Genomic DNA, 13,653 nt, shown 5'->3' on the forward strand with positions numbered 1-13,653 from the left:
ATGCCCCTTTAATTTTCTACAGCCAGGATCTCCCTGTCATGCACTTTTACCACTTTGATTGAACTTTGGTCAGATTTAAGAGAGGTAGCACTAGATAGGACTCTGTTTGAAAAATGGTCTCTTTTGTTTGTTAATTTGAAGTTAAATATTATAGCAATATTCCTTACCCTTCATATTGAACTACCTCTAAATTAAAACCAGGAAAACTCAACAAGCACGTCTCTACCACCTGCAGCACAGTGTTTGCAGTCAGAGTGCAAACAGGAAGAGAACATTGCTGCTCTGCTAAATCAATATTTAACCAACAGCCTACTCTTTACAGATATGCAAATATCACACAACTGACTAATTAAAAAGCTCAGGTCTCTGTTATCAGACCTGGACTCGATTAGTACACCACCTCAGATCACCTTCCACAGATTTTTTTGATTAGCAGGGCTGCAAACTACTTATACATTTAAGTCAACTTTATGGTCATGGCTTATCTAGAAAATGAGGACATTTCCTCTCTACTGCAGCGCGGTCACTATCCCCCAGAAGAGGCAGCAGCCTCAATGGGAGCCTTGTTCCCCTCCACAGAGGCACTCTTGAGAGTTTTGATTAAGAAAATATTACAGAAGACAGAGGGATTTCAGCTGGGTTTTCCTAACATTGAGGCCAAGGAGGCAGGGGGTCAGGGATCTGCTTATTAGCTCCTCTCCCTTCCTACAGCAAAGTAGTTCGGGTAACTGCAGGAATCCCCCAATGGAAAGGCAGTAATCTTCCTGACAGTCATTTTCCTCCTCATATCTGCTCCCACGTAACACTAGAGACCTGAGATTACACATCCCATCATGATCCTTTATCCTTTCTATTCCTTTATCCTCACAATTCTAGACGTTCAAATACCTGTAGGGTCAGCTTTTGTACCGTCTCATATCCTACTGTTCCAATTTTGCTCAGAAAACTTTAGCGTTAAGGCTTTCCTGTGTGGTTCTAAAAAAGTCAAGTGGTAAATTAAAAAAGAAAACACGGCAAATTCATTATGTAGGATGACATTTTAAAACAAATGTATCATAGTTACATGAAAGTGTAATATCAGCCCTCCCCCCACACCAAATACCCATCTTTCAGCTGTTGCTAGCTCCAGAATGTGAGACAGCAGCTTCTTACATCAAAATACCCTTTTTCTGTTAATATAACCCAATACACCTTGGGCTGGGGAAGAAAGTAAAGGGATTACGATCTGACAGTAGAAATATCAGATGTGTCTCTGGCTTATCAGATTTTCAGATTTATTTCATAAAAATCCTGAATATCTGCTGGGATATCTCCATCTATTTTTAGAAAACATCTAAATAGCTGCAGGTACATTTCTTGTCTGGTGTGTTAACAAACACACAAGTACATTACACATTTGGAAAGACAGATGTAAAATCCTCAGATTTCTGAGGATGTAGGTCCCCAGTGGCTTAAGCCAACCCCACTACACCACACCCCACACCATCCCTACCAATCTCTTGAATGCTCCTGTAATAAGCCACTTCGGGAAGCTGAAAAAGTGGGAGAAGTGACCCAGTGTCAGCTGGGTCAGTGACACAGCCCCAGCAGCATTTGGAAAATCCTATTTAAACAAACAGGAAAGGATTAAAACTCTATGAATGGGCCTAGTCCAGTCCTGAATCCACCTACGTGTATCTCATCCTTAACACTCGGTAGCAAAGAACTGCACAGACCTACCTTTGCATTTCTGCTTTCCCCTGAGGACTACAAACTACAGTTCTCGCTTATGACCTGGCCCAGCACTTTGGTACAACCATTTATATGTGATTTCGGTGCAAGTCTTGGAACTGTTTCTGCAAGAGCAACTGCATTCATTTCCTCCACCTGGGAAGCAGAGGTCACACCTGAAGGAAGTCCATGTACTCCAAGGACATCTGCTCTCTGAATTCCACCACAGGCTCTGCCTTCTGTTTATAACCTCTTCTACCCGCTGGTGAACAGGAGCTGCTCCTGATGTCAAACACAGTTATACCAGGCAGACAACATCTGAGGTCAGTACAGCAGGGGAAGCTCCTGGCTGTGCCCACGGGGCTCAAGAGGAGCTCTGCCCTGTGAACCACACACAGCCCGAGGCTGCTCTTTTGTATAAAAAAAAATTAATTACTGCTTTGATTAAAACAGGCTGTTTTAATCTCCATGTTTCTAGATTAGGGTAATTCCCATTGTAATCCTGTTCCTTAAGAATCTGTAAAAATCATCAAAAGAATGCATCTTGACCAGATTATGTAAATAATATGAAATATAATAGTATCGATAAGAATACATACAAGGGATAACATATAACAAAAATACCAACGGGGAAATGTCTCATTGAAAGAGGATTTCTAAGACATAAAACGTGTTGTACAAGTTGTTTTCACTAAATTTGCAGCAGATGTTTCATTTAAATAATACCAATACATTACTGTATTTCAAATACCTGATTAGATTAACATTATTACAATTTATTAAGTCATTAATTTCCGCTGTTGTAATGTTAAAATATTCAAGTTGACAGAGCAGTACACTGTTGCCCTCAGTTACAGACCCACCCCTCCTGGAGTAAAATCTTACACTTCAAGAGGTGACTACTTACATATTCAGATTATTACAGGCAATGAAAGCTTAATATATCATTTATAAAAAAACTTGAAATGGAAACATCTTTCAAGTAGTGCTAACTGAGTAGTGATTTGTTTTTTGTTTTTTGTTTTTTTTTTAATTATCTAGCTTAAATGTTGGGTTAATCTAGAAATGACAACAGAACACCTCGCAAAAAGCTAAATGTCTTTATGGAATTAATTCACATGTGCAGCCAGTGCAGAGGGATGGCATCAGCTTAGACAGGTTTAAATAATCACTAACTAGGCATAGAGAAATTTTGTTCTTAATTCAATTTTTATTTAGAATTTAAATTTATAGTTTAAAAAGTAGGCACATTCTGTAGGTATAAAAGTTTAAAAAAATACATTGATTTATTGATAAATGCCTCAGGTTAAATTTACATTTTCATACATTATCATTATATTGCAATAATTGTTTTGCATCTTTTAACACTTATAAAAAATAAATTAATGAGATTGAATAAACCATTGGAACCATGCTAAAATAATTCCTTAGAAAAGAGGGGTGAAGTTTGTCATAACAATTCTTAATTCCTTGCTACTGTAAATAAATAACTCTTCAATTAAGCAGTATAAAGAAGTACAGGTTAGCAAAAAAGCACTTACCCACAGGGTGAATGGAAAGCCATGGCAGGATGCCAAAAATTGTACCGAAAAGATGTAGAATTAATTTCTACCCTGCCAGCTGACAGCAGCTCGGTCTTTGACCTCTCAAAACACCAAAACCTTCTCACCCCCACTCGCCCAAGTCCCCCCTTCCTCGGGGTTGTATATGTACCTGTAGAGGACAAGGAATGGCTCTGAAATCTCCTTTTGGTTACAGGGACTATCAAAACATCTGTATGTAACTTGGTAACTATTTGATAACTATTTTTAATACATCAAGAATGTGTCTCCTTAACGTGAAATGTTTAATTGCTCACCATAAATGACTATAAGGATGATCTGAGCAGATGGTAACAGCTGAATCTAATAAGGTCCCAGTGAACTGCAATCCCACTCAACTGCCCAGGAGTGACATCCCTCGACTCATTCCACCTCATGTGACAACTCTGGTTTCCATTTTTGGGAGACTAATTAAAACAAGAAAAACCCAACAACAAGAAGAAAAGACTCAGAGGAAAAAAGTTAACTGCCTTTGTGCAGAACTTGAGTCTTGCCTCTCCAGAGCCACAGCCCTTTACAGACGGCTCTAACACTTCTAACTACCAGCAGCCAGACAAGGCTACCACAACAAAAATACATGGAACTCTGGAGAAAAAAAGAAACGTACTGAAATATCAATAATAAAAGCAACAGGTTACAGGGACAAACCACAAATATTTTTTGAGAAGTAAGTACCTTCCAGACTCTTTTATATGTGAAAAAAACCCATTGAGGAAGAAACAAACAATGAGGAAAAAAAAAAAAAAAGAGAGAGGGTGGGGTGTGTATGAGAGAGAGTTAATAGTCAACACCTGCAAACTGATGTTCCTGCAATACACAAGGTCATTTACATTAATCATTCACCCCGCCTTCTCTCTGGCCATGTTTCTGTGCATAAATCAAACACTGTGTAACCCTCATCCTGGCATCACTGAACGTTGTCTTCCTAGAAACGGGGACATTTTGTAATTCTGAGACCTCTCCTTTCCAAAGGTGGCTACAGACACATGCACATTTATACATAGATATATACAAACAAGGTTAGAAAAATATTTATTTTTTTGCTTGTTTAAATAATTATTGAAAAGTGTTAATACAGTAATACGTTAATATTTGTACAATTAAAACTTTATATATAAATATTATAGAAAGCATTTTTCATAGCAGCCATTGCATATATAGTAAAACAAGTCTATCTGAAGTCCATGCTGCAAAACTCAGGCCAAGCAGCATTCATCCTCTTCCAAGAGGAATATCTGTACCGGAACCAGGATTTCAGGAACGAGTTCTGCTGCCACTGACAGCAGAGATGTTGCTTTATCTTCTACCAGGTATTGCCCAGACCACCTAAGTGCATAGTGTTTTTAGGGAGAAATGCCACTATGTGGAATCACCTCATGGTCTCTAAGGTTGTCTCCAACACAGAAATCAGGAGAACGTCTTCTAACAAAAAGGCAGAAACATTATGGAATGGATTAAAATGTGCCGTGGCCTTACCACAAGGTGTTTGGGGGCACCATCATTCCTCACACAGCTGGGGAATCCCAATGAGGTGCATGGAGGCACAATGAGGAGACATGGCGCAGGACAGGATTTAGTAACTCATATTTAGTTTGTTTTTATTGAGTTCCCTTTCCAAGTTTCCTATCAGAGTATCAATACTTTCCTGCAGGTCTTTGAGGTTTGCCCTGTGATCCACGGCAGAGTCTATCGCTTGCACCGTCAGGTAGCTCTGGAAGGTGTGCTCTCCAGGGACAGGCTGAGGGTGTCCTTCTGGGGCATCCAACTCCTCGGCTTTGCTGCTCTCATCCCCGCTCTCCGTGTCTTCCGAAGGGACGTCATCGTAGTCTGCTTCACTCAGGCAGTCCTTGGGATTTAGGAAGTAGTTCTCCCCACAACTACTCCAGTCCCCAGCATAGCGGTTGCTCGATGGGCTGTCTAGACCTGCTGGCCTTGGTCTGAGTACCCCAGACACCTCGGTACCGCTCAGATTCAGCATCTGAGGTCTCTGCCTCTTGGGCCTCAGGTAATTCAGGGAGGATGGGTGCTCAGGAAATGCATTCAGATGTGCTGGTTCTTTGGCAGGGGAGTGATGAACTAGAAGAGAGAAGTTAAACCAGTCAGGATTGAATCCATGCTGCAACAAGAAAAGTCCATGACAGATGTCCACTGTCCTCCCTCCACATCACACGCTAACAGCATGCATGAATACATGCAAGCTTACAGCCAACACATTCCACTATTACATTTTTTTCACTGTTTGATGTAAAATCGTTAGAAAAACTACTGTAAAAGCTCCATTTTGAAGGTTCATGCCAGATTCAAATTGCAGCAGAGAAGCCTATCTAAAACTAGAAACTCCCAGAACTCCAATTAAATTCACTGTGTGAGTTAATCACCATCCGGCTCTGGGTCAAAGAAAAGCAAACAGCTCAGCTCACACGCTTTGTCCAGGCTAAAGGATAACAGAAAGCAGGCACAGCAAAAGAGGTTAAAACACAACAAAAATACCACCACTGAGAAACACCTACAGAAGCTGACAACACACCGAGAGTTGAACTCTTGTGCTTCTCTTCTGCCCTAATGTTCTGCACTATTAAAGCAGCTTGTTTGCATTATTTTTTCTAAGCAGCCACAACCCATGGCAGATGCACACTCCCACAGGTTGGATGGCAATGTTACCTGAGCTCACCTTTAGACAGCGTAAGTTACTAACAGGCTCCTCCACTGTTATCCACTTCCTATGGTAAACAGCACAACTATTTTTACTGACCTGTGCCTGTAGGTACCTGAGCTTCAGAACTTCTTTTGGTTTTATACAGAGCGCTGCCTCTTGTAATGAGCAGCAGAGACTTTCTATTCCCCTTCAGTGCTGAAAAGGCCATGCATACAAACCCATGCAGTCCAAAATCTGCCCCCCCTCCTTGCCATACTCCTCACACACAAGCACAAAGGCTTAGTCCTGAACTGTGCCGAGTCCTCTTTCTGGGTCCACATTACAGTTCTCTCCAGGGGATTTTAGCCTTACTTTATGTCTTGCACAGCAACACGCAATAACTCTCACTGCTTTTTCCCCCACTTCTACTGTAACAAAAGCCCTTCTGTTTAGACTGTGCTCCATTAAGACAAAGGGCCATGGGTTAACAATAACTTGCCAGTGTTACATGGTCTAACCAAACAAGGACTATTTGTTTTCAGTTGGAAATATACGGAAATTGAAGTATTGCACAACATGTTGATTATCAAGCTATCTCAATCTACAGAAGATTAAATATAAGGGACCAGACTGTGATCCTTCTGTTCAGTCCAAGTGTTCTGTTTACACTGTGTGGTGTTCACCTCAAGTCTTCTGCATTCGTATTTTACCTCCCTTTTAGCATAACTTGCACGCTTCTTGCAAGCCAAGGATAGCATTTGGCTTTTTCTTCAAAGTGAAGGATAACTCTACTACTTACCCTACTCCTACCCTGTTACAACAATGCACACTCCTTTGGGCAGAGATACATCCACTTGCTTTTGTATCCCACAGCAGCCATGCCATAAGCCATCCCCAGGGTTTCCTGATTAGCTCCTGCACAGTATTTACTGTCCAAATACCTCCTGGTCTCCCTCCTCCTCCACCCACGTTTCCCATCTCTCCTGCACAGTCTCACTGGCCTGACTTGAAGCTTCTTTTCATTTCTGGTGGTCAGCAACTTTGGGGTTGCCCATCTGCAGCTGACAAGGGAGCAACAGCATCCTCAGCTGCCTCAAACCCATCACGGAGCAGCCCCATATGCCAAACTAACTCTCCTCTTACTCTCAGGCAGACAAGGTTTCCGTGAGGCTGCAGCGAGTGGAGCCAACAGCCAGGAGCCTCCTGACACTGCTGACCCAGTGCATGGTCAGCGTGTTACAGCCACAGGTCAGCTGTCACAGGAGGTGAATCCAGGGCACAGCCACCAACAGGTCAGCAGAGTACGGAAAAAATGTAAAAAGCACTGCAACTTATATTGTCCACTAGCAGCTCTTCCAGCTGCCAGCTGATGACACCCTTTCAGCACCTGTACTGAGCTGCTGCAGGCAGCTCACACGCTCAGCTGAGTCGCTTGTAATGTCTAATGCAAGCAAACTATCATAAATCAAACTTATGGGGGAGAGGGGATATTAGACAACAACACTGAAACTATACTTGTTGGGTCTTTCTCCAGTATGTTAGTTGTCTACATTGACTTTTTTCCCAAGCTCACCCTCCCCATCCCTAGGTGACAAAGGTAGATGCAGGGGCTGCCCACACGGCAGCACCACGCCCTGACTGACAGACTAAACCCCTCAGATTCAATGCTAAATTGTTTCACAGTATTACTCTCAAACTCTCCCTGTTTAACTAAGCTGCAATACCTTCATCTGCTCCCAACTACAGGCAGTGCTTGTGCAAGAAAAGGCTGTGGTTCAGCAGCAATACACAAGAATTCGCCATGGGCTGAAACCCAGTGCTCCAGATGTCATCCTGACTATTTCCACTGGCTTATGCCTCTCTGAATACCAGGGGAAACATGAACACTGTGCAGTCAATACCCATTTGAAAGGCAGATATTAGCAGAAATAGTTACCTTCACTTTATTAGTTTATTAGGAATACTAGAATTTCACCTCCCTTCTTACTGAGAATTGACCCTAAATTGTGCAGGAGCATACAAAGCATTACTTGTATGCTTGAAGAGAATGAGAATCTGGTCTTCAATGATCTTTGTGGGTCCCTTCCAACTCAGGATACTCTATTATATTATATTCTATGATCTTTTAAGTTTTAAAGTGGGACGCAGAAGGTACTTGGGGTGTTTTGGTTTGGGTTTTGTTGTATTTTGTTTTAAAAACATTTTTCCTTAACGCATTGCTCTGCAAAAAGAAGTTGCAAAGCTCTTACTATAAAGATGTTCTCAACTCTGCCAAATTACAAGGGCAGAAATAAAATAATCCCTCGAGTCGCAACGGGAGAGCAGAAGAAAAAAAATAAATCTCCAAACTCCCTATTTCAGATGTGGAAACCTTAACATCACTGGGTTTGTTTTTTCTACTGCCTTTACTCACATAAAGTCTTCACCATTTCTTACATTATACGCAAACTGTCATCTGGTAAGAAAGTAACTAAACAAACAAAATTCCCATTAAACAAAGCGGCTGAACAGAAAGAATTGATTATGAAACTATCATAATTTCTTTAGATTAATAGGTGATGCCACAGTACCTCATGTTTTAATAATTCCAAAGCTGCTCAGTCCCCCTGTGAATTAACATACATTGTCACACAGTAAAAACATACAGCAATGGTTGGAGTTTTTCCCTTGATCAGATTCATGAAACAGTACCTGGCCACAACTGGAGTAAATAGTGAAGAACCTCTATGTGCTTTTTGAAGTCCAAGGCACTAGCAAGCTCTTCTGAGTCTGTGAAGACTCTGTTGTTATGGTTGGTTGTCTCCTGCCTCTGGCTCAGTAACACAGGGCCAAAGCATACAGCTAAATTCTGGCATGTCATCTTATTTACTTCGTGGTAAGAAGCCACCAGTTTCAGGTGATCCAACAGCATCTTCAGAGTAGCCTAAAGAAACAAAATACTGTCAGGAAGCGAAACACTAGAGGAAGACGGTGCTGACATCTTAATGTCACTGCTCTAGAGGGAAAAGATCAAGGCTCATAGCTCTGGTTTTACTACCAATACCCATCAACAGACCACCTAAGGGCTCAATTAGAAAAGCTGTATTTGATTATCACAGAATAGACCAATTAAGACAGACTTTGTGGTAAAATTCAGCTTGTTTCCTACCTGAACTCAGTTTTATATGGATGAGTTTTATCACAGTTTTATCACAGGTGCATCAGGGAGAGAGGAGAAGCTGCAGAAGTATTACAGATGATCCAGGTACATTAGAAAATAAAGAAACCCTTGATATAATGTCAGCATCTGAACAAGGTTCCAGGGAACGTCCACACACTGTGCAGGCCACTTGCTCAGTCCCTCCCCCCAAAATGGGCTAACTGTGATTTTCTACAGAGGTGAATTTGGCAGGTAACATTGCACAGCACTATTAACAGCATGGGAAGCAAGGGCTTTATTGCACATATGTAGGAAAGAGAAATGCATTTATAATTACATAGTGTAATTACAACAGAGAGCTCCACAGAAGTGGAGCAGGACTTCACGGAGGAATAATCACTGATCTAAGAATGTAAAAGTAGTGACCAAAGCCTTACATTCAGTTTTACAGAGACAATATAAAATGAAAACTAGAATAAATCCAGCAACGCAGACCCTCCAATTTATCACAGCATGGAAGTATTTTCAAAGACACACAGAGCATCATATATCCAAGTGAACCATTAAGTCAGATAAACAGGCATACATATTCTGAGACGTTTTATATCCAGTGTGAAATATCCTTTATTTTCTGAAGCATGCAATTCACCTGAACCTGCTAACACTTCTCACCTTCTCAACATCTGGCAGGCAATCCAGAAGGGCTGCTGTGTGCTCAGAGTCACTTGGGTCATTCTCACAACCATTTGCTGTCATTTTCAAGGGATTTTTCACCATGGCATCCAACACTGCTTCATAGAGCTGCTTGGTTATCAGGGGAGAGGGCAGCTCTCGCAGATAATCCTTTAGGACACCTTCACAAGAGACACAAGAACAGGTCCCTTTAACAAGCTGCAGATTCACTTTCCAGCAATTTTTGGGAGCATTAAGGCATGTCAGCTTCACCCATCCCTCAAGAAAGTCCTTCACATCAGTGACAAGCTTTGCACTCACGAACGAGGGATGGAAGGACAACAGCAAAAGAGCACAGCAAAAGGGGCTGGGGCACAGGGGCTGCTGTGTGTGCAGGAGTGGGGACACCGGGCACAGGGTGACTCTCTCTCCAGGTCTTCTTCATTTTCAGGGTTACCGAGAGGCAAGGAAAAGGCTCTTATCGGTCCATCTCCCATCCAAGCAAAGTCTTCAGTTTGATGACCCCTCGTCTTTTATATACACCCAGCAGTTAGTTTTCCTGTTTATTTTCAGCTATAAAATTATGAGCAAACACCCCAATGCCAGTGGCACATGCAGTGGAGCACGCAGCACCTTCTCACCTACCAAAGCACAAACTGAACAGATGCCTTCATGACAGGGGAAATACCTGCTGCCTCTGGGTACCCTGCACCCCCCAGCACACCACCTGCTTCTTCTGGGACAAATACAATTCACACCCACAAGGAGACACAGGCTAAAATACCCAGGCACTGAGCCCTCCCCGTGGCAGAGACACACTGCACTGTTTCTGAAGATGGGGATATGCTGGAGATGCAACAACCAAGCGAGTGCCTCATTAACCCCTATTCTTTCCACAGATGCAAACAAACAAAAAGGAATTGAGCGTTTTCATTCCTGTAAGCTGGCTTTGGAGGCTGGCTGATACTTCATTTTGAGAGTGGTTTCAGTGATTGTAAGAATAATAATGAAAAACCCCAAAATATTAAGACTTCTAACAGTAACCTCTGGAAAAGACATAACAGGATGCTATCTAGAAGCAAAGTATCCACTACAACTGATAAAGAAAACTTAAGGAAACAAGCCTGCTTCCCAGTAGCTTTTATTTTCCTTTAAAAAAAAATGCATATCTACTCATTTTAGCTAGATCACAACTGAATTTAAATATTTTGTTAAGAAGAAATGGTGGATTAAAAAAAACCTGTTCAAAAGCAGGTACTGTAGATAACAAAGCAGCCTGTCCTCCAAACAGGCAAAGTTGGAAAGGCAGAATATTTTTTAACAGGCACTCCTCATAGCCTTCTAAAATCTCATATCACAGTAATTACCACCACACCGTGCTATTTAACAAAGCAACAGTTTTTATTATCTTAGCCTGTATAACCGAGCTGTAAAATGAACTGTACAGGAGTGGGCTTTGTTATGAGGTTGTTTCTGAAAAAACACAAGGAAGGGAAGTTAACATTTTGCCCTTCACTGCCATGTTCACATGCAGAATGTAAGTAAGAGCTGGCTTCTACCTGTACAAACATTTCACTTGAAAGAAAACTGCATCTAGCAGTAGTGCAGCTGCTGAGGGGGCATTGCAGGAGCAGCGCTACCTGAAGCAGCATTTCCCCCCGGAGCTGCCAGACCACCTCCCTCTGCAGCCAGACAAAACTTCTACCTCTGCAGACCTCCACACAGCTCCCAAGAGCTCAGTCCGTGCTTAAAATAGGAACATCTCTTCAGGAACAGAAAATATGTGAACAACCATCCACATATTTTCCTGAAAAAGTATTTCCCCTGGTGGTTTGGTGGGGTTTTCTGTTTGTTTTAAAATGAATGTCACTTTCAGGACTTCTCCACTTAAGTGGCTAGTTTTTGTTTAATAACTTACTCATATTCCTCCCTCCCCACCAAATACCAAATACTATTTCTTCCCTGGATTTAGAGGCTCATGTTCCATATGTGGAACAGCTGGTTAAAATATTTATGTGACAAATGTGGCAGATGCTGGTGCTGTACAATATGGTTTGGGATGTCTTTCTTTTTTCATAAGCAAAACACCAGCAAGAGATACTGACTTCTATGAAGATTTTTGTTCCAGCTTTGCTTTTTTTGGAGGGAGAGGCTGAAATCAAAATCAGCTTACATTAGGAAATGGCATATTGTAATCAAATCAGCTTATACTGTTGAAACACAGCTGTCTATTAATAATTATTTATCAGGAATTCCTGTAATAGCATCCACAATCATAGGGCTACCACCTACCAAAGGACTTTCTCCTGCTCAGCCCCAAATAACAGGATGGTTTGGGAGCCATGAATGCCCCTTGACCTTTCTAAATCCTTTTGCTATTCTCTCAGCTAAATTAGCCCTGTAAGAGGCTGCTGTTATTTTTTTCCACGAATCTACACTTCCCACTGCTGCCAACCCACTAGCACATTCCTCTTGACACAACCACACACAACAAATTTAGACAGAGAGGAGGAATTGCCATCCACTTCATTAATTCCTCATTTTTCTGACCCACTGAACTGTTAACGGTATTGCATGCTTTATGCAGGGATATGAATTCACGTGGATATGAACAGACACGATGTAACAACAGGACTACTGGTCAGTTCCAAAAACTGGCTGCACGCTTCAGTTTGAGCCACGAGCACACTTAATTGTGTGTAAGCCTGTGCCAATCCCAGGAGCATTTCTCAGTCAAGATTTAGTCATTAAATGTTCATTCTTTAGTCCTTGGAGAGCTGTCAAAAAAAAAAAAAAATTTAATCTCTTTGGAAAGGAGTGCTACTCAAATTTCAAAAAGGACATAAGGCAGCACTTCTTTTCAAATCAGCCAAGATTTATGCTGAGGATTCATATTTTATGGAACACATGTTTTGGCTGATAGAATATGAATCATGTGCATCAGCCTCAGCATTAAATAATCAGGGGAAACATTCCCCCTCAACCCAACTCCCTAAGCATATGCAGTAAATTTTGCAGACTGTTGTATTCCTAGCACAGTGGGTAACTCAGTTGTCAGCAAAAATTGCAGGTTCCTCTATGAATCCAGACCAGACAGTTAGCCATAATTAGAGTGGGCTGCATTTTGGTCAGTGGAAGCTATGGCTACAAACACTCCTTCCTTCCCTGCTCCCTCCCCAGCAGGACCCATACTAACACAGGCACTGCAGGCAATTGTACAGCAGATCTGCAGGACTACCAGGGGGAAAAATCCATTTTTTTAAATGCAATTTCTTAAAACTATTTTTCCCTTGTAAGGAAAGCAGCATGTTAGCAAACTCTTGCAATAGAATGCATACAAAAGCATATCCAATACAAACTCTGGTTGCAAAAAATCGTCCTTTGGTAGTACCACTGAGCAAGACCTGCATGGTCACCAGAAGTTCACCTTCAACAACGAGGCTTGCAGCAATGTATACAGAAAAGTGTACTTTAATCTTTCAATTTGACCCCCACAGCACAAAACTTGTGATGGAAAGATCCGTCAGACTGTGATGCTGCCCTTCCAGGGCTTTGCATTAGCATTGAGGCCTCCTGCAGTTCAGACTTCAGTTTCAGCCAGTTCTGGTTGGTTCTGAGTGTACTACGTACTCAGGAAAATCAAAATGCTTAGGAAATGTTACAGATTTTTTTCTGTATGGATGAGTATTAAATTCCTATACCCCTTCCCCACAATACTCCTGAACCATTTCTACAAATACTGTCTAATTTTAATGATTATTTGTAGCATGGGAGTGCAATGCCCTTTTTAGTATTCTAAAATTAAGCAAACAAACAAACAAAAACCAAACAAAATTTTCCAGTACCCCAAAGTTTACATTATTTTACATACAATTTAAAAATTACAATGCCATTTG

At 41.5% G+C, this 13,653-nt stretch overlaps 1 protein-coding gene across 2 annotated transcripts in view; it reads right to left on the reverse strand.

Moving 5' to 3' along the window:
- Nucleotides 1–2,900: 2,900 nt before the first annotated feature.
- The window catches only part of SYDE2 (synapse defective Rho GTPase homolog 2), a 29,130-nt gene continuing 18,377 nt past the window's right edge, over nucleotides 2,901–13,653 (reverse strand). The window contains exons 5-7 of one of the 2 annotated variants that reach the window (XM_027882880.1): nucleotides 9,758–9,939; nucleotides 8,638–8,869; nucleotides 2,901–5,387 (exon numbers count right to left, since the gene is read on the reverse strand). In XM_027882880.1, the coding sequence (XP_027738681.1) occupies nucleotides 4,885–5,387; nucleotides 8,638–8,869; nucleotides 9,758–9,939 (917 nt within the window). In that variant the 3' untranslated portion in view covers nucleotides 2,901–4,884. The remainder of the gene's footprint in view (nucleotides 5,388–8,637; nucleotides 8,870–9,757; nucleotides 9,940–13,653) is intronic. The other variant, XM_027882881.1, reaches the window with a different exon arrangement.

Source organism: Empidonax traillii, unplaced genomic scaffold (assembly GCF_003031625.1).
Source record: "Empidonax traillii isolate 1590-97213 ecotype Southwest subspecies unplaced genomic scaffold, ASM303162v1 scaffold114:size1751661, whole genome shotgun sequence".
Classification (NCBI taxonomy): domain Eukaryota; kingdom Metazoa; phylum Chordata; class Aves; order Passeriformes; family Tyrannidae; genus Empidonax; species Empidonax traillii.